The following is a 21,905-nucleotide window of genomic DNA, read 5'->3' on the forward strand; positions in this document are numbered from 1 at the left end:
CCTCGGTACTGCTATCGATACTCTAGAGAAATTATTATTATTATTATTATTATTATTATTTAAAAGTTGCGAACGATCCTCTCTCTGTCTCTGCACGAGAAGCGAGCCGCAGCCAGCGAGTCTCCTCGCGAGTCGCTCGCTAGTGCTACACATAGACATACGGGTCCTACATACGGGTACTCCTTAATGAAAGTGTCCCCGACGCCCCGTGCTATAGCGCTCTGCACACAGACAGCAGCTCTGCATGCACTGAGTCGTGATCATGGCGGATAGAGCGAAGCGTTCTAAAGTATGGATATACTTTACAAGGGTCAATGCCGACAATGCACGTTGCCACAAGTGCAACAAAACATTTGCCAGTAAGGGTGGCAATACGAGCAAATCAATTTATCAAAACATCTGTTGGCAAAACATGATATTAGTGTGCAGAAATGCGCGTATTCGACTGCCTTGCGCGCAGTGTTCCATCTGCATCCACTGCAGCCGTAACCGTAAGCCAAGATACGGAGTTGCCTAGGCTAATAACGAATTATTACAAATAGGCTAATAAACAAAACAATTGTTTAGCTACAAATACTACAATCTAAACTTTTTATAGATCGTCAAGCTGAGGCGTCAGCCACTATGTCCCAGGCCAGTGAGCCCAGGGCCACCACACATCCTCCTCCTCTACCTCCCTCCACCACCCAAAGTCCTTTCTCCCTAGCAGCTGCTAGAGGAAGGATGACAGAGGATAGGGTGAACGAGTGTCACAGTTCTGTTAGCCTTTTGCATTTGTTGTTTATTATAAAAAGTCTATAATTCAGAGTCAGACACATTTAAAACATTGTTGCTGAAGAAATTATATTAATTTATTATATTTATTTATAAAGTTATATAAAAGAACATTGCTGTTGCTGAAGAAATTATATTTATTTATAATACTTATTTATAAAGTTGTATTTATAAATAATAAAGCAATGTTGATTCTGTTCTTAATTAATTGTCTTTTTTTCTTGCAAAAAAAGAACCAAAAAGAACCGATAAGAGTATCGATAAAGTACCGAACCGTTAAGCAGTATCGATAAGAGTAGTAGTATCGATAAAATCCTAACGATACCCATCCCTACCCCTCTCAGTCATGTACCAGCCCCCTCAGTCCTGTATACCAGCCCCCTCTCAGTCATATACCAGCCCCCTCTCAGTCATGTACCACAGCCCCCTCTCAGTCATGTACCACAGCCCCATCTGTCATGTACCACAGCCCCCTCTCAGTCATGTACCAGCCCCCCTCTCAGTCATGTACCACAGCCCCCTCTCAGTCATGTACCACAGCCCCCTCTCAGTCATGTACCACAGCCCCCTCTCAGTCATGTACCACAGCCCCATCTCAGTCATGTACCTGCACGACTGGCGGGGGGGTGCTTAGTAAGAGATGTGATTGGGCCAGCCCAGTGTCAGTCAGTACCAATGGGCTGCTGTCCCAGCCTAGTAGTGGGCCGGTCGTTGACCAAACGTAAAACGTTTTTTTTTTTATTATTATAAATATATATATATTTTTGTATTAAATCATAACGGCCCAAAGATGCGTCTGCCCACCGGGAACATTCCCGGTATGCCAGATGGCCAGTCCATGCCCCCCCCCCCCCGCACCTCTCAGCCCTTCAACTCGAGCAACCCCCTCCCTCCTCCCTACCTCCCATCATCTCTGGTGCAGCCTGTCTGCCCGCGCGGCTCGAAGACCCGCTCCTCCCCCCAACACCTGAGACCCCCACAGTGTGGCTCTCTGCAGACCAGGTGAGTACACAGCTGAGCAAGTTACACGCAGGCAAGGCTGCTGGTCCTGATGGGGTGAGCCCAAATGTACTCAAAACCTGTGCCTCTCAGCTGTGTGATGTGCTCCAGCTCATATTCAATATGAGCCTGAGGCTGCAGAGAGTCCCGACACTGTGGAAAACCTCCTGTGTGGTCCCTGTCCCTAAGTGCCGCGTCCCAGCACGTCCAAGGACTACAGGCCGGTGGCTCTAACCTCTCATATAATGAAGACCATGGAGAGGTTAGTCCTGGAGCAACTCCACCCGGTGATCAAACCCCACCTAGACCCACTCCAGGTCGCCTACCAGCCCTGACTGGGGGTAGAGGATGCTGTCATCTACCTGCTGAACCGAGCCTACACTCACCTAGACAAGCCGGGGAGCACTGTGAGAGTCATGTTCTTTGACTTCTCCAGTGCTTTTGATACCATACAGCCTGGGCTGCTGGGTGAGAAGTTGGAGGCGATGCAGGTAGAGGCCCCCCTGGTGTCCTGGGTTGTTGACCATCTGACGGGCAGACCACAGTACGTGCGCCTACGGAGCTGTGTGTCAGACAGACTGGTCAGCAACACCGGGGCCCCGCAGGGGACAGTCCTCTCTCCCTTCCTCTTCACCGTCTACACCAATGACTTCCACTATCGGTCAGAGTCCTGCCACCTTCAGAAGTTTTATGATGTCTCTGCGATAGTGGGATGTATAAAGGACGGTGACGAGAGGGAATACTGGTGGAGCTGGGGAGGAGGAGGAGTGCACCTGTGACCCCTGTTTCCATCAGGGGAGTTGATGTGGACATGGTTGAGGAGTACAAATACCTCGGTGTGCACATCGACAACAAACTGAACGGGTCAAAACACGCAGAGGCACTGTACAAGAAGGGCCAGAGCCGACTCTACTTCCTCAGAAGGCTGAGATCCTTCAATGTCTGTACAAGGATGTTGAGGATGTTCTATGAGTCGGTGGTGGCGGGCGCCTTCTTGTACGCTATGACCTGCTGGGGCAGCGGACTGAGAGCAGGGGACACAAACAGGCTGGATAAGCTGGTCAGGAAGGCCAGTAGCGTGGTTGGGGTGGAGCTGGACTCCCTAGCGAGGGTGGCGGAGAGGAGGAGCCTTGCTAAGCTCCAGGCCATCAGGGAAAACCCCTCCCACCCACTATACACAGACTTGGCTGACAGGAGGAGCATGTTCAGTCATTAGGCTCATACTACCTAAATGCAGCACTGAATGGCACAGGAAGTCCTTCATTCCAACAGCCATCAGACTATACAATGCATCACTGTGCCTCACTGCATCACTGAGCACAGAGTGACAGTTACCATCTTCCTGGACTCTTACTTTTGAAACAGCACTGTGCAATACTACACCTACTGTAGACCTCAGTATATTTTTACTGTATGTTTTATTCCATTTTATTCTACTCTTATCTTAGGCAATTTGATTTGTTTTGTTATTCTTATTCGTGACCTGTTCCGTCTAAATGTTTAATGTTGAGCAATTTGCAGTGTCAAATTTCCCTCGGGATAATAAAAGTATTTCTATTCTATTCTATTCACCAGGAAGCAAAATTACACTGATCTTATATCAAGGTAAAATATAAAATCCCGGGCACCCAAGTGGCGACCCATGTAACGCGCTGCGCCGTGAAGCGGCCGACCCGGGTTCAATTCCCGGACCCGGCGTCCTTTGCCGAATGTCTCCCCCCCGCTCTGTCTCCCATTCTTCCTCTCTCTCTCTCTCTACCGGACTGCCCGGTAGAACAAACAAATTAAAATCTACCAAAAACATAATTACAAAAGAATATATATTAGGGCTGTCAAAATTAATGCTTTAACTTGAGATTAATTTAAATTATTTAAAGCATTAAAATAAATGTATCTAGATTAATCTATGGAGTGAAAAATCTTCAATTTTAGTGCTGCGGATATAAGAAAGAGGTCTAGCTGAGTCAATGTCGATGGTTTTGTTGAACATTTGTATTTCACAGGAGAGAAACTATTCAAAGAAAGCTATTAAAATAGTCTTTGAATCTAAGTACTTTCTTTGTGTTGATTTTACATTAATTCCATGATTTACTCAAGTAAATATCTGTTACAAGCTTCGGTCTTAAGTAGAAAAATTCTATTTTTAATGTAGATTAATTACAGAAAATTGTGAGATTAATTAGTTAATTTTTTTTTATCTATTGACAGCACACATATATATATATATATATATATATATATATATATAAATATATAAATATATAAAATCTCCCCCCCCCCCCCCAAAGACACAAGCAGACACCGAAGCAAGCACCCATGCCAATACGATTTTGAGTATAGAGAAAACAACTAATGACAGGAAGAATATATAATAAAACAAAAATACGATAACAAAATACAACAAGCCATCAGACCACAGTTTGTAAAGGGAGCCCATATGGGAAATATTGGTGATCTAGGAGATGAGATTTCAGTGCTCTTTGAACTTCAGAAAATTTGGTGATTGTGGGCAAACATGTCATGAAAAAAGGGGGAAGGGCTCCGTTTAAAGAACTATGCACAAATAAACCAGTCTGAAGATAATTCACTTGATAAATGAAGAATGACTGTTGTACACAGCTGATTATTTTTAGAGCTCGTTTCTGCAGACGGTATATGGGCTCAAGTTTGGTCTGATGAGTACTACCCCAAACTAAATTGCAGTAATTGATATATGGGTAAACCATAGAGTAATATAACATTGTGGCAACCTCAGTGCTCAGCAAGTTATGTGTTTTTCCAAGAATACCAATACTCTTGGCCATTGTTGTAGTTATGGCTGTGATATGAGGTTTCCATGATAGGGATTCATCAAGCAGAACACCAAGGAATCGTGTAGAACACACCCTAGCTATGGGGATGTCATTGATCACTACTTTGAGGAGTTGGAGTTAAAAATTACAGATTTGAATTTTTTTTCAAGTTTAGTGATAATTTGTTGCATTTAAACCAAATTGATAGTTTGTTTAGTTCTTAATTTAAGACCCTACTGATGGTATCAGGATCTTTATGTGAATAGAATACACTTGTGTCATCTGCAAATAAAATCTTCGACAGCCTGTCTGAGACGTTAGGGAGGTCATTGATATTGATATATAGCAAAAATAGCAAAGGCCAAAGAATTGAACCTTGGGGCAGACTGCAAAGTAAAGGAAGCAAGGAGAATTGATCCCATTATAGGATACAGACTGATGTCTATCTTTAAGGTAACTGGTGAACCATAGCAGTGCATTGTTTTTTATTCCAAGATGTGAGAGCTTCTGTAGGAGGATATGGTGATTGACTATCAAATGCCTTTGATAAGTCTAAAAAAATACCTATAGTGTTTTCCTTTCTGTCTTTAGCTTTGTATATTTCATTAATTAGATGTGTGATTGCCATATATGTTGAATGTTTCTTTCTGAACCCGTACTGGTGAGTGTAAATAATATTGTGCTTATTAAGATGTTCAATTAACCTTTTATAGACAAGCTTTTCAAGTATCTTTGACAAGGCAGGTAGGATGGATATAGGTCTGTAATGGTTGAAGATGCCTGCCTTGTGAATAGACCTTTGACACTTTGCTAAAGAGCTTGTTCTTAAAAAAGGAGTACACTAAACTTTTCTGCAAAATAATTATCTTTAATTTACCACTATATGACAAGATTGTTGTTCAATTTCATGCTTGTGTGTCCAATATTTACTGTGCTCCATTAACGCTTTCGCACAATGTACCCATTTAGTGGTCGGTACAAACTAGTTTAGCTGCGTTATCATCATCTCAAGAGTGAGGTAATAGAAATATAATCCCGCAAAACAGTGTGCACTTGTTGGAAGTACTGATACTACCGAAAGTGTGATTCGACACACTTGCGTTTTTCAAGAAACTAAATAGTTCCATAGCATCAGCTGATGAGATAAGAACCAAGAATCAGAATGACATGAATCATGGTTGTTGTATTCTGTTGTAGATGGTTGAAACCTTTGTTGCGGTGTGGTTTTAAAATGTTTTATTGTTACTGAATCCTGTGTGCTTGCCAGAAGCTGCCTGAGTAACAGACCATGGGACCAAGCAAACACTAAGCTAATGTCCATGCATGGGTTATTCTTAGGGTTGTCAATGTTATGCGTTCGTTTTGAGGAATTTGAAAACAGTAACATATACAAAAAAACAACAACACAATTAATCGCATTACTCTTTTTGACACAAACCACCTTCCATAGCTTTGACATCCAGCAACGGTGGCTGGTGTGTTCATGTTCCTGATCATGACATGCAAACCAGGAGGATAATGAAAATGTTTTAACTCACACCACAACAGACAGGCAACAGATTTACCCATTTCCAACACAAAACCATGGTCTTCAAGCATTTCCTATTTTCTTGAAAAATACTGTGTATTACTACACACTGGAGCCGGTTCACAGCCAACATGTTGGAAACGGGTAACCCTTTGCCTGCATGTTGTGGTGTGGATTAAAAGAAATTTGGTCGTTTGCTGCCTGTCAAAAACGTCTCTGAGAATCCAACCAGAACTCCGACCATGGCACTCAGTCAGTAAGCTAATAGCTTTACATCGATTACACTACTAGCATTAGCAAGTATTAATTTTTCCAAATATCCAAACCATCCCTTTAAATACTAAATCCATTGTAATTTTGGTGCCCTATTGGTCGAAAACCTTTACCTTGCTCCACACTCTGCCCTGCCTAATCTGTGATGTCTAGGGGGGAAATTGCTACTTTGACACCACAGATTGGATGGGGCAGAGTGTTCCAGCAAGGTGAGTATTTTCAACAACTAGGGCACAGCAAATAGACCATTGGTGTTGTTACTCTTTAAGGCTGGTGACTTTAGGTTACTCTGAGCTCTTACTTAAGGCTAGTGAGTTTGGTTTCGAAGGCGTGGGCTAGGTTCTTCGCCTCCTCCTTCCAGTGATACGCGCTCCTCTGCTGAGCTGCGAGGAGGCGCATCAGATCAGCGCTGGAGCTCCGGCTTCTCTCCTCCAGCTCCTCCGCCCGCACATTCAGCCCCAGCTCCTTCACACTGTACTCCTGCTCCATCTGGGACACCTAGGGGGGAGATAGAGAGGGTGGAGGGAGGGTTGTGTGATGTGTGCAAACCTTGTCCCTCATGGTTCGTCTATCGCTCCATCTCTGCACTCCATTGTCTCTCCCCTCTTCTCAGCGGGCTACCCCTAACACGGTTAAGCCATCTCTTGTTTTTCCTCTTGCCCTCTGTTTCTTCCCTTCATCCTGCTATTGTTCTCCGCTGGCAGTGTGGAACTACATGGCTGCCAGACGGCTCTTGCAGAGCTCATCAGTCTCTCAGCAGAGTAGTAGACACAATGCTGATGGCTAGACAGCCGAGCAGCAGACCGTGGCAACCAAGATGGAGCCGCCAGTCAAGTCAGCAGGGTCAGCTGGTGCATTAACATTGCCTGGTAGATACAGTGCATTGCTGTTGGCTGGAAGGACAGGCAGGCCCGTTGCAACTGGTTGAACTGGTTTTTGAGGGTGCTTGATAAAAAAATTAAGTGCTTGTTTGTACCAGAAATCGTTCTCTGAAATTCTGTGAGGCGTTAGTTGTTGCAGGAAGACAACACTAGTCAGCTGTGGAGCATGAGAGTGTACCGTGAAAAGTTTATTGTGTTGGAATACAGCTAACTTAGCATTATCTTTTTTTTTTAACACATTATTATTTTCCCTTTTTTAAACATGAAACAAGACAAACTACGTATACAGTAACAGTAATAATCAACGATAAATCACAGGACAATAACAGAAATAATAATAACAATAATGACAGTCCAGTAATTAAATCAGAATGAAAGTAGATTAAAAGACATAAAAATAGACTTCCGGTATGAGAGCAGACGGGTAAACACACGTGCGAAAGAGCTCCTGGTCAAATGAGTGAAAAAACGGATAAAAAAAGACCCGAAAAGTAATTAAAAAGGAAAATGCTCACGAGAAGTAAGGAAGAGACAACGATTGTGAAGGAAATAGAAATGGAGAACATACGAGAAGGAGAGAATCCGAAGAAACAGAATCCCCGGAGCGAAGCCGAGAAAAGCCAGACAAAAGAAGGGGGAGGTACCGCTGAGGCAGACACGGGAATGCCAGGATGGGCCGTGGTCATGCAGGCCGGGATACTGGAGAACATAACAGCGGCGATAAAACTGAACACGGACACGATAAGGAATGATATTGGGAAGCTACGGGAGGAATTGAGGAAGGAACAGGAGGACTTCAGAGGTGAAATGAATACAGAAATCAAAAGGGTGGAGGAGAAGATGGCGGAACAGAACAGAAACGTGACCGAGTTACAGACTAGGACTGCTCACGCGGAGGAATGGAACACGGAGATACACGAGGTATTAACATGTGTGATTCAGAAACAAGAACAGATGGAGACAAAGATGTCGGACATGGAGGGGAGGTCTCGGAGAAATAACATCAGAATATGGGGACTGAAAGAAGGAGTCGAAGGGGAATCGGTGACCCTATATGTGGAAAAACGTATCAAAGAACAAATGAAGGAAACGGGACTGGAAAAAATGGAGATACAGAGGGCCCACAGGGCATTGGCTCCGAGACCACAACCGGACAGACCTCCGAGGGCGGTGATTATTAACTTTCTGAGATTCGAGGTTAAGGAATTGGTACTCAGAACCGCGTGGACCAAGAAGATTGAAATCGAAGGGAAAAGACTATCATTTGATCACGACTACTCGACAGCGGTAGCGATAACACGCAGGTCCTACGCGGGACTGAAGAAAACCCTGAAAGAAAACGGAATGAGATTCCAGTCACCCATGACCTCGCTAAGGATTCACTGGGAGGAAGGGACGGTGACGTACGCGACGGCACGAGAAGCGGAGCGAGAGATGAGACGGCGAGGGATGAGGATGTCGGAGAAGGAAGGAGGCGGGAGGAACAGAGATTGGAGGGAGCACGCAGGTGGATCAGAGCCGGAGACCGAAACAGGAGGGAGGAGAGAGGAGGAGGCGGAGGTGAAACGTGACGGAGCGAGGACTGAGACGGATGAGGAGGCCAGACGGAGAGGAGGCGGGAGGAGGCGAACGGATGAGTACACACACAAGAGATTGAAAAAACTATTCAAATAGAGACAAAGTATAGAAACTGAAATAACATATACATAAGCACACATTCCCAGGTAGAGGCAGGATATAGAAATGAACGTAACGTATACATGGACACATAATACACAAGCTGATGGAGGAAATAAATGGAAATATAACTAGGTTTGATAGGCGAGACACAGAACATACTGAAACAGATATATAGACACATGCTGTGAGTAACACAGTTGGGAGGGATTAAGGGGATAAATGGACATCACATAGAAAATAGAGGAGAGGAAAAGAAAATAATAAGGGGTACACGGGAGGCACCGCACACGGATATGGGAGGAAGGAGGGACAATGAAACATATGAGTCACATTGAGAGGGACCAAGAAAAGAGGGTCTTTGATCAAAAGGAAGGACAGAGCGCTTTTTGACCAGGAGCTCGAAAGCAAAAAAAAAAAAACAGTAAGAAAGCTGGACAAATATGACGAGCGATTGGGGGCAAGGGTTTCAAACCCCCAAGCCGTCAGGAGGGGGCCCCTCGTTAGGAGGGCAATTACCCCTCACCCACCAGCAGGGGACAGGGGGGGACACAGGGACCCCCCGAACGCCTTGGGAGCACTTTATGTAAAGTTTATGTTTTTTATTTATGTTAATCACTATATGTATTCGGTGAAGAGAGCGGAGGCTCCAACCGGAGGGGGGAATGAGTGTGACATGGGGGGGACTGACAGGCGAAAGAAGAAGAAAGATGACAAGGGTTAAAGGTATAAAAATGATGTCGTTAAACGTTAATGGAATGAATAATGCAATAAAAAGGGGCAAAGTGATGTTGAAATGTAAAAAAAGTGAGATGGAAGTGATTTTTCTGCAGGAGACACATTTGGTAGCACAGGGTCATGAGAAACTGAAGAGATTTGGATATGAAAATGCATACTATAGTTCCTTTGAACAAAACCCGAGGAGAGGAGTAATCACGTTAATCAAAAACACAGTCAAATTTGAATTGATCAAGGAAGTAAGAGACAAGGAGGGAAGGTTTGTTCTGGTGAAGGGGAAAATGGAGGGCCAAATGGTTACGTTAGTAAATGTTTATGCACCCCCAGAGAGTGAGAGGGATTTATATGAGACCATTTTTGACATGATAGTGTTGGAACTAGAAGGGATATTGATATGTACGGGAGATTTTAACGTAGTACTGAATCACGACCTAGACACCACGAGTACTAGAAAAGGACGGGCGCCCATCAGTAGATATATGAATATTCAGATGACGGAAATGGGAATTACAGACGTTTGGAGGGAGATGCACGCCATGGACAGGGAATACACACATTACTCACACCCACACGTGACATATGCGAGAATAGACTACTTTTTGATGACGACAGGGGACAGTTACAGGGCACGGGAGAGCAGTATAGGAGTAGCGGACATATCGGATCACAGTGCCATATATCTGACAGTAGATCTAGAAGGGAGACGGAGGAACACGATTTGGAGACTAAATGTAGGAATATTAAATAACAAAGGGGTGGTGAGTCAGATCAAGGAGGAGATAGCCAGATATAAGGAAGAAAATGACAACGGGGCGGTAGACCCGAACATTCTATGGGACACACTGAAGGTAGTGATAAGGGGGAAATTGATGGAAAAAACAGCAATGCTGAAGAAGGCCAGAACGGAGACATATCACAATCTGATAGGGAAGCTGAAGAAGCTAGAGGGGAGACACCAGATATCAAAAGAACAGGAAACGCTCGGAGAAATCAAAGAAGTAAAGGCCAGGATAAATAGGGAATTATTGACGGAAATAGAAAAGAAAGCGAGGTTCATGAAACAAACGTACTATGAAGGGGGACCAAAAGCGACCAGACTGTTGGCTAGGAGAATTAGAACGCAACAGAAGTTGAACACGATACACACAATAAGGGATACAAAGACTAATGAAATATTGAGGGACCCAGCTGAAATAGAGAGGACATTTAGAGAATACTATGAGAAATTATACACACAGCCAAAAGCAGCGGGAGAAGAGGAAATAGAAACATATCTGGAGAAGCTAGAGTTACCATCGATAGGGAAAGAACAGAATGAAGAATTAAATAAAATAATTACGGAACAAGAACTGGAAGATGCAATTAGTAGAGCTAAAAACAACAAGTCTCCGGGGAGCGACGGATTCCCATCGGAATTCTACAAGACATTTAGAACTGAATTAGCACCCATGTTAGGGGCGGCGTTCAGACACACGATGGAAGAGGGAAAAATGCCCCCCCCTCGTGGAAGGAAGCCATAATCACCACGATACCGAAGGAAGGGAAGGATAGGGAATTATGTAGTAGTTTCAGACCTGTGTCCATACTCAACGTAGATTACAAGATGTATACATCGATAATATCAAAAAGATTTGAGACGTTTATGCCAGACATTATAGATGAAGATCAAACTGGATTTATTAAAGGGAGACAGACACAGGACAACGTGAGAAAGACATTACACATAGTAGAGGAGATACAAAAACAAGGGGGTAGCGCGGTACTGATTAGCCTAGATGCAGAAAAAGCGTTCGACAGTGTGAGCTGGACATTTTTATATAAAACATTGATGAGGTTCGGACTGAACAAGAGGGCGATGAAGATGATCAAGGCACTATATCAAGAACCGACAGCGAGGGTTAAGGTGAATGGCAGCTTGACGGATAGAATCAGATTAGAGAGGGCTACCAGACAGGGATGTTGTCTCTCACCGACGCTCTTCGCCGTTTTCATAGAACCACTGGCACAACTGATCAGACAGACCGAGGACATCAAGGGAGTAAGGATAAAGGGAACGGAATATAAACTAGGCCTATTTGCAGACAACGTGATAGTATACATGAGGCAACCAGAAAAGAGCTTCCCGGCACTGATGGATCTACTGAAGGAATATGGCCACTACTCAGGATACAAACTAAACGTGACAAAGACACAGACCTTAGCATGGAACTATTCTCCAACGACGGAAATTAGAGAACAGTACGGGATAAGATGGGACATGGACAAGATTAAATACTTAGGGGTGAACATCACGAGAGGGGTGGAGAAACTGTTTGAGGCGAATTATACACAGATAAATCAGAACATAAAGAGAGACCTAGAGAGATGGACAGTAATGCCCTTGGACTTCAATTCAAGAATAGAGGTCATTAAAATGAACATACTATCAAGGTTACTGTACCTATTCCAGTCATTACCCATACAAATACCACAGAATCAATTCAGGGAGTGGGACAGACTGATATCGAGGTTCATATGGGCGGGGAGAAGACCACGGGTCAGATATAAAACACTACAACTACCAAAGGAAGAGGGAGGGATGGCAGTACCCAGCCTACAAGATTATTACTATGCAGCACAACTGAGAGCAGTGACGTGCTGGTGTAACGACAGATATGAGGCAAGATGGAAAGACATTGAAAAAGAAGGGGAGGGATACAAGGTACAAGCTCTGGTGGGGGATAGGGAACTATTTAAAGAAAAAGAGGGACTATTAGATCCAATCACCAAATACACCTTGACCATATGGAACAGAGTAGTAAAAACACACAAATTGGAGAAGCAGTCAGGGGTCCTGAGATGGGTAGCACATGACAAGAGATTCAAACCAGGGAGGTTAGACCACGGATTCAGAAGGTGGGAGAGGGGGGGGGCAACAGCAATATGCAAAATGATAGAGAAGGGAGAAATGCAGACACTACAAAAATTAAAGGAGAAATTTGGACTAGAAAACAGGGACCACTTCAGATATCTACAGGTTAGAGACTACTACAACAAAGAAATAAGGGGGGCCAAAGACGAGGAACAGAATGGAATAATAAAGATGATAGTATGGGCATACGAAGGGGGGCAAGGAAGAGTAATATCAGCAATATACCGGGCTATAATGACCAGCAAGGGACACACGACCGATTACATAAGGGAGAAATGGGAGAGAGAGCTAGAGATAGAAATAACAGGGAAGGAATGGGGGAACATATGCGAGGTACAACACTCAACAACAGGATCGAGAATATGGAAAGAATTTGGATGGAAAAACATAATCAGATTCTTTATAACCCCAGAGCTGAAGGGAAAATATGCACCAACACAAAAAGCATGCTGGAGGATGTGTGGGAAGGAGGGGGCAAATCACACGCACATATTCTGGGGATGTCAGAAGCTGAAGGGGTATTGGGAGGAGATAGGGGAAGCAATGATCAGAATATTAGGATACGGGATACCACAAACAGGACTGGTGCTTTACTTAGGAGACCTGACACACAAGGGAATACAAGGGGGGGACAAATATTTAATAAAGATAATGTTGATAGCGGCCAGAAAAGCAATAACGAGACTGTGGTATAAGGAAGACCCACCGACAATAGCAAAATGGGTAGGAATAGTGGAAGAAATACAGGATATGGAAAGGATAACACACATGCTGAGGTTACAGGAAGAGAAATTTGGGGAAAGATGGGGAAAGTGGGAGGATTATAAAAGGAACGAGAACGACATCACAGAGGAAGAACCAAATGCAACACAAGAGAGCGAAGGGTAAAGGAGGAAAGATGTTCAAGCAGGGTCTATGAACCCATGTCACACACCTGTACTTTAGTTAATATTATCTATTTTGTTTTTGGGATATTACAAGTGCTGAATGCTTTTATACCTTATTATTTATGTCTGTTTAACGGTGTGATATTAAATATTCAGGGATGATGTGGTTTGTGTATGGGTGAAACAAAAGGCAAAGTGAAAGTTAATAAACAAGAGAAAAAAAAAAGAAAGGACGAAGGAGAAGGGAAGTAAGAAACTCAAGGAGGGTCTCTGGACCCAGATCACACATACAAACCTTAGTCAGCATTTATTGTCTTTGAGTAGGAATTACCTGTTTATGCCTGTTTAAGGGAGATACACAATCAGCCTTTGTATCAAATACCTAGAAAACAACAGTAGGGGAACCAGACAACTAACCATGTGATACCCATGTAAATATTTATGTGCACTGTTTTTTCTTTTTGTTTTTATTGTGATACTAGTCTCTTCATTTTTTATTATTTATTTTTTGTAAGTGCTGTCTGTCTAAATAAATGTTAATAAAAAATTTAAGTTAAAAAAAAAAAAAAAAAAAGACATAAAAATAATAAATACAATACATGGGCTCTTGCTCACCTTCCCCCCCCCCCCCCCCCCCCCCCCCCCCCCCAGGACCCCCACTTGGACTATACATCCACTACTTCATTCAACATCATAAAATTCCAAATTTATATGCGTTCCTTTATCTTATCCACCACAGCTACCCATACTGCTAACACCTAAAATTTGTGCAGTGGATATCTCTAGATAAATCACATCGAGATAGGTGAGAACCTTTATCCGGTTGAATCCAGCGTGACGCTATCAACTTTTTGGCAGCCGTAAGACCCGCCAAAATGAGTCTCTTTACATGAAAAGAGGTCGATAACTGAGAAACATCATTCAACAACAATACAGAAGGCAGTGTCGGTATGGTCAGAGACTAAAATTCTGATAATTGAGTGGTGACATTTTCCCAGAAAGTCTTGACAGGAGGGCATTCCCAATACATATGCATATATGTACCAATAGCATCGTTTGAACACAAGGAGCATCGAGAGTCCGGTCTGAGACCCATTAGGTGCAATCGTCTAGGGGTCAGGTAAGTCCTATGAACAAAGTTAAGATTAATCTGTTGGTGATCTGGGTTGCGTGATGATAGCGGAACATTTTCCCAGACTGCATCCCAATCAAAATCTACTTCCAGGTTTGGGATATCCTTCCTCCAAACCGAGTCTAGGGGAAGGACCTTATATGAGGACGTAAGTAAATGGCGATAAAAGTCAGAGATGAAGCCTCTCGACGTCTCCTTGTCATAAAATAATTTGTGAAATCTGTGGTGCTCAAGTGGAATATCTAATGGGACTCCGTGAGCCTTCAAAGCTGCTCTTATTTATAGATAGAAGAGGTAAGTGGAACTGGTGAGGTCAAATTTGTTGAATATATCTCGATAACTGCGGAGACCATGGTCATCGAAGATATCCCCCAATGTGTGTATGCCTTTCTTTTCCCATCCAGGGTATCTGATAGGTTGTTTTCCAATAAGGATTAAATTGTTATTAAATAGGGGAGAATGCCTGTGCCATTTATGGTGGTTAGTACACTTTTTCTGTGTGTCACGCCATATCCGGATCACATGTGTAATAAGAGGGCCAAATCTTAAGTTGCATTGCTTAATTGATAAGTTGGTGTACACTATATCCTGCAGTCTATGTGGTGCCACTATGTTCTCCTCTAATGGTCTCCAGGATACCGCTGCTTGAGAATCAAACCAGGTGATCAGTGGTCTCAAAGAGAACGCTTTAAAGTAATAATTGAAGTCTGGAAAGGCTAAACCCCCGTCGGTTTTATTTCTCTGTGCAGTGGATATTTTTTAATCGTGGACGTTTGTTGTTCCAAATACATTTATATGCAGCAGAGTGTAGTTTTTGCCAGTAACCAGCAGGGGGGGGGGGGTAACGGTAACATCGAGCTGATGAAGTTAATTCTGGGCAAAACATTCATCTTAACTATTGACGCTCTGGCCTGTAATGAGTTTTTTAATTTTGACCACCTGCCGAAGTCATTTGTGATCCTGTCTCGCAATCCGGAATAATTATACTTCACCGTTTGGTTTATAGTGGGGAATATTTCAACTCCAAGACATTTAAAGTGTTCTACCATGGGTATATTTGCTGGGAGGATGGTAGCCTTCGCAGTCACATTGAGTGGAAGGAAGGCCGATTTTGGCCAGTTTATCTTAAATCCCGATAGATTGCCAAAATCATCTATTACTTTGAGAAGATGAGGTAGGGAGGTGGCAGGGTTTTGCATGAACAAGATTACATCATCTGCATATAAGCTAATGTGATGCTGTGTGCCCTTAATTGAGATTGGTGCTATGGACTGGGATTGTCTTATGTACTGTGCTAAAGGTTCAAGGGATAGAGCAAATAGTCCGGGACTAAGAGGACAACTCTGTCTGGACGAGCGCGACACAGGGAAGAGTGGAGAGCAGAATTTACAAATCATGGCAGATGGATCTGTATATAGTACTTTGATCATATGAATGAACCCATCACCTAACCCCATCCTTCTAAGTACTGCCCATAAATAAGACCATTCCAACCTGTCAAAGGCTTTCATCGCGTCTAAGGATAATACAGCCGTAGGAGGCGCGGCATCCTTGCTGGCATCTATCACATGCAGTAACAGTCTAATATTATCCGTGATCAGGCGGCCTCTTATGAAGCCTAAAGCCTAAATGAACTAAAGATCATATGCTTTTGAAGTCGGATGGCTAGTACCTTAGCGTACAGCTTGAGATCGGTTCCAAGGAGGCTTACTTAGCATTATCTAAAAGATAAGAACATTGGTTCGTGTTTGTGCATTTCCAAATTGTGCCAACAACATGTCACCCACTTTGCTTAGCGTTCATATACTAGTATTGATACGGACATGTCGTTCCACGAGTGGAGAGACTTGCTGCAGACAGAGTGGAGGTAATGTAATTATTATTACAAATGGTAACTGACAATACATAACAAAATGCAATACAAAAACAAAAAGAATACAATACAAAACTGATTCCAGAGGTATGTGGCAGGGCCTCAGAACATGCCAGTGGGTCTTGGACTTCCTGACAGGAAGACCCCAAGTGGTGAGAGAAGGTAACTGCACCTCCTCAACCATCACTCTCAACAGGGCTCCCCAGGGCTGTGTTCTGAGCCCCCTCCTCTACTCACTTTACATGCATGACTGTGTGGCAAAGCATAACAGCAACACAATCATTAAGTTTGCTGATGACAGCTGTGGTGGGCCTGATCTCTGCAAACGATGAGAGGGCCTACCTGGGAGAGGTGGAGAACCTGGTGCTGTGATGGCAGGGGAACAGCCTCTCCCTGAATGTCAGCTAAACTAAAGAAATTATTGTGGATTTTAGGAGGTATGGGGCAAGGAACTACAGCCCCCTCGGCACCAGTCGAAAGAGTGAACAGTTTCAAGTACCTCGAAGTCCAGATATCCAAGGACTTGACATGGACCACACACATAAACAGTGTAGTGAAGAAGGCACGGCAGCGCCTCTACTTCCTAAGGAAGTTCAAAGTGAGTCAGGAGATCTTAAAGCACTTCTACTCATGCACAATAGAGAACATCCTGACTGGTAACATCACCTCCTGGTTTGGGAATAGCACTGCACATGATTACAGCAGACTGCAGAGTGGTTCCATCTGCCGAACACACAATTGGAGATGGGCTTCCCACTCTCCAGGACATTTACTACAGGCATTGCAGGGCCAAGGCTAAGAGAATAGTCAAAGACTCTAGCCACCCAAACAACTGCGGTCAGGCAATCGCTACTGGAGTCTCATGGCCAGTACAGAGACTCAAAAGGAGCTTATATCCCCAGGCCATCAGTATGCTAAATGCGGACTCTATGTAACAAACTCATCCATTTTACATTCATTGCACACATTCATATGCACACACTCACTTTAAACATTCAGCTTTAACATTCACTTTAAACACTTTTTAAACATTACATTTTATCTATTTATTCCTAAAATATTTGCACTACCTCTTCTACCTCATTTTTGTAAGTTTTTTGTTTTGTATATTTTGTAGTGTTTGGTCTTTATTCTTTAACTTTTTACTGTATGAAGCACAATACATTTCAGGAGGGTCATACAGAAGCAAGCATTTCACTATAATGTACACATTAAGCATCGGGTATATTGCTGTCCGTGGTGCGAGACATAATAAAATTGGTAGCGTCCATGTGTGTGTGTGTGAGAGAGAGAGAGCGAGAGAGAGAGAGAGACTATGCGCAATAACTCGTTATTGCTAGGGCTGGGTTAAAAAAAAAACGATTTTCCAATTCTGAATCCATCTTCATTTGAATTAGCGATTCATAAAATCCCAAGATCGATCTTAAAAAGAAGTAATTAAAAAATAAAAATAAAAAATCACCAACGCAAGAGACACCGGGTTCGACAGCCGTCATACTAACTCAATTGGCAGAGTTAGCGGGTGGAAGTCGATGGGTGGTAATCTGGACATTGTGGACAGCGACTCCTACAGGTCGGTTGGGGGCGCCTACACAGCAGAGACAGGAAATGGCGGGGGTAGTGTGAGCCTCCCACACGTTACACCTCGCCAATGAGAGTCCGCGCTGGCAGGTGAAAAGATGTGACAGGCTGCCTCCTCGTGCATCGGAGGGGACACGTGATGCAAGGCTTCTATCCTCCCTACAACCGGCCAGTGGGGGGCATACGCGAGCAACGTTCAAGACAGGGGAGGGGAGAATTGGCACAATGGAATTGGGATGGGAGAAAAATAGAAGAAATAGGAGAAAAAAAGCGGATACATTTTTTTTATAATAATAATATATATATTTTTTTTGTATCCCCCAATTTAGTCGTTCAAATTCCCTTCCTGGTCATTGCGCACATTGCCCCACTGTCTGTCTGGGGAGGGTGTAGACCAGGGGTCAGCAATTAAATTTGGCCTCGGGATAGGCATTTTCCATTGGTTCTCCCAGCCCATGTGACCATTTTCTTTTTCTTTTTTTAATTATCTTTTCCCCCCTTCTTTTTCCGTTTTTCTCCCATCCCAATGTTAGTCGTTATGCCAATTCCCAATCCCCTTCCTGGTCGTTGCGCACTCTACCCCCTACCGTTGGTCTGGGAGGGCGGAGACTATCACATGCTTCCTCCGACACATGTGTAGCCAGCCCACCGCTTCTTTTCACCTGGCAGCGCGGACTCTCACTGGGTGAGTGTAACGTGTGGAAGGTCACACTACCTCTCCCAGATCCTTCCCTTGCTGTGCAGGCGCCCCGACCGAACTGTAGGAGTCGCTGTTTTACAACGACCAGGACCCACCCACGCCGGCTTCCCACCTGCTAACACTGCCAATTGTGTTAGTATGGACGGTCGGCCAAGCTGGAGGCACCACAGCCGGATTCGATCCCACTGGCTCTGTGGTGGTAGACAGACGCTTAGTCCGCTGCGCTACCCGGCCGCCCCCACGTGACAATTTCTAGCATTTACATTGGCTATAGTGACAGACATAGATAATGATTGTGGAAATACAACAAATCTACGAAACCACTTACTGAGACAACACCCAGACGTGACATATGCAAAACTAGCCAATGTTCCAAGAAAAAGTACTTTCATGTAACTGCTTGAGAGTCAATTCTTAACCCTTTATCTGCCAGGGATTATTCTGATCATATACCCCTATCTGCCACTGTTGAAAGTCTATGGAGATGTTCCCCTTCTTTGCAGGGCTATAACTTTTTAAATTGTATTGCTAAATTGACATTACTATGGCCCATTCAACGTCAAGTATCTATCATTTAGGATGTAGCAACGTTCTACTTTTTCATTCACATATTCATACTAAAATATGGTCTAAAGTATAAATATGTTTTATCGTTTTCTGCAGCATTCTGCAGAACGTGATTTATAGCCATAAATGCATTATATTGATGATCAAATACAGTTTGATAGCGATCGGCGCCAGATAAAACATTTCAAATGTACGTGCTTCTAGAAGTTACTACTCATCATCTGATGTTGACTGGATGGGGGGGGGGGGGGTCGTTTATAATTCCGTGGCCAACGTTAGATGATTCATGTAGTGTGGGTGATATGATCATCAGAGCAGTTTGTATCGAACACGGTAATAATAAATGCTGAAACTTACCCCAGTCTCCTCGGGCCGTTGGGCGATCAGCTTGGAGTAGACAGTTTGCTATTATGGGATGTTGATCTAGATGAACCATTTCCAGGTTGTATAATACTATATACGTCCAAATAACGTTGTTTATTGAGTTAGGGCGAGCGATTGATTATCCAGTGTGTCGAGATGGAGCCCCGGGAGCTATAGCAAGTGGCCGGACCGAATTTGGATGAGCACCACTTTCTGTTTCCGGTTTGCTGTTTGGGCGATCCGCCGATCCGCCACCAGATGGCGCTCTTGAACCGTTGGAGAGTTGAGAGGAGATCCAACAGAAGATCTCAAGTCTCCGCGGGTGAAATATGATTGCCATCACAGATTTTTGAAATATTGATCTCAATGACGTGTTACGGCGTCATTGGCAGATTACGCATGGCGGAGAATGACGTGTTAACTCGTCCTTGGCGATTAAAGGGTTAATGTAAACATTGATATTTTTAACAATGCAACATGTTAGAGGGTTCCTTGAACCATTAAAATTGTATAGCATTTAATAGAATTTTATCGGAAATCGAATAGATTCGGGACCTTGTGAATCGGAATTGAGTCGACTGTCAGTGAGTTGCTTCCAGTCAACATGCGCAAAACAGATTGTTTTTTCATCCGTACATTTCCGTTTTATGCCGTTTTGAATAGAGTATGGTTTGGGTGCTTTTGAGTAATTCCAGGAAAAAGATGAGAAAAAGGCATTTTAGAGGGGCGGCTAGATGGCACGAAATTGGGGACAGGAGAAAAAATAGAAAAATGGGGAGAAAGAAGTAGATAAAAAAAAAAGAAAATACATTTTAGTGTAATCCAGTCATCACATACACCTACACACAGATAGCTTTGATCGCGGTAGAAATGAATATCAGATCAACGATCAAATTTATATATAGTGTTCTTACCTTGTATCTGATGTAATGCAAAATAAATTATCCAATTATCTGATCGCCATTCCAAATACTGCTCGTGGAGGTCCGTACCACATTACCGACCGTTACATATGGGCGGGGTTATTGTTGCATGCCATCGTTGTATAGACCTGGCTCGCCTGAGTATTTAAACCCTGCCCGCCCGGCTCAGATCTGCTCCTAAAACACACCAGCCCATTTCCAATGGGATGCAATAGCTCCGCATGGCAGTAGATGGCGATGTTGACCGTCGGCCAGCTCAGACAGGGTCTGAAGGGTATACCAGAGGCTGCAGCTATGAATTATGAATAGATATAGCGAATAAACGAAATAACGATCCCAAAAACAAGTTAACTAGTTTCTGGCGCTGAACGCATGACAGGCAATAACGAGTTAACTAGTTTTTGGTGCAGATTGTGTTAAGATGCGTTCTAAAAATGTATTTCCCTAAACAATGACTCGAGCACTACTTGAGTAATTCTTGTACTCAATCTGGGAAAACATCGTACCCATCCCTAATCGCCACCCCTCTGTGCTACCTGTAGCTTGGCCCTTTTCTTAGCCAGCAGGCTCGCTAAATGGGGGACCCTGATGTAAACAAGACGAAAGTCTTTCTCTGGTCTGCATCCCCTTAACAATTGTGTGTATTGAGCTGTACTGTATTGTACCCATTCTGCAATCTGTTAATAAAGTTTTCAATCAATCAATCAATCAATCAAACCCATCCATGCTACCTGTAGCTTGGCCCTCCTCTCAGCCAGTAGGCTTGCCACCCCTCTGTGCTACTGTACCTGTTGCTTGGCCATCTCCTCGGCCAGCAGGCTCACTACGCTACCCCTCCATGCTACCGGGTCCTTGGCCCTCTTCTCAGCCAGCAGACTCGCTACCCCTCCATGCTACCTGGTGCTTGGCCCTCTTCTCAACCAGTAGGCTCGCTACCCCTCCATGCTACCTGGTCCTTGGCCCTTTTCTCAGCCAGTAGGCTCACTACCCCTCCATGCTACCTGGTGCTTGGCCCTCTTCTCGGCCAGCAGGCTCGCCTTGCGCAGCTCGTCCATCTCCCTGTGGAGCTGTAGGTTCTCCTGCTGCAGCTGGAGACGTTCCTCACTGACACCAACACAGTCGTCGCGGGCGGCGGTCAGAGAGCCCTGTAGCCGCCGCACCTCCTCCTGGCACCGTGACAGCTCCTCACTGTAGCTAGGGATGGAGGGAGGGGAGATATTTATATATATATATATATTTTTTTTTTCATGTACTCGTTAGGAGGTAAACAAAGCCCCATGACCACAACTGGCTTCAAGACGGCCCT

At 43.9% G+C, this 21,905-nt stretch overlaps 1 protein-coding gene across 2 annotated transcripts in view; it reads right to left on the reverse strand.

The window, feature by feature from the left end:
- sclt1 (sodium channel and clathrin linker 1) overlaps nt 1-21,905 on the reverse strand; it is an 85,257-nt gene that overhangs the window by 17,085 nt on the left and 46,267 nt on the right. For both annotated transcript variants that reach the window (XM_084318805.1, XM_084318806.1), the window contains exons 18-19: nt 21,601-21,793; nt 6,668-6,864 (exon numbers count right to left, since the gene is read on the reverse strand). In XM_084318805.1, the coding sequence (XP_084174931.1) occupies nt 6,668-6,864; nt 21,601-21,793 (390 nt within the window). The remainder of the gene's footprint in view (nt 1-6,667; nt 6,865-21,600; nt 21,794-21,905) is intronic.

This window comes from Notolepis coatsorum (assembly GCF_963971535.1).
Source record: "Notolepis coatsorum genome assembly, chromosome: 7".
NCBI classification, from domain to species: Eukaryota; Metazoa; Chordata; class Actinopteri; order Aulopiformes; family Paralepididae; genus Notolepis; species Notolepis coatsorum.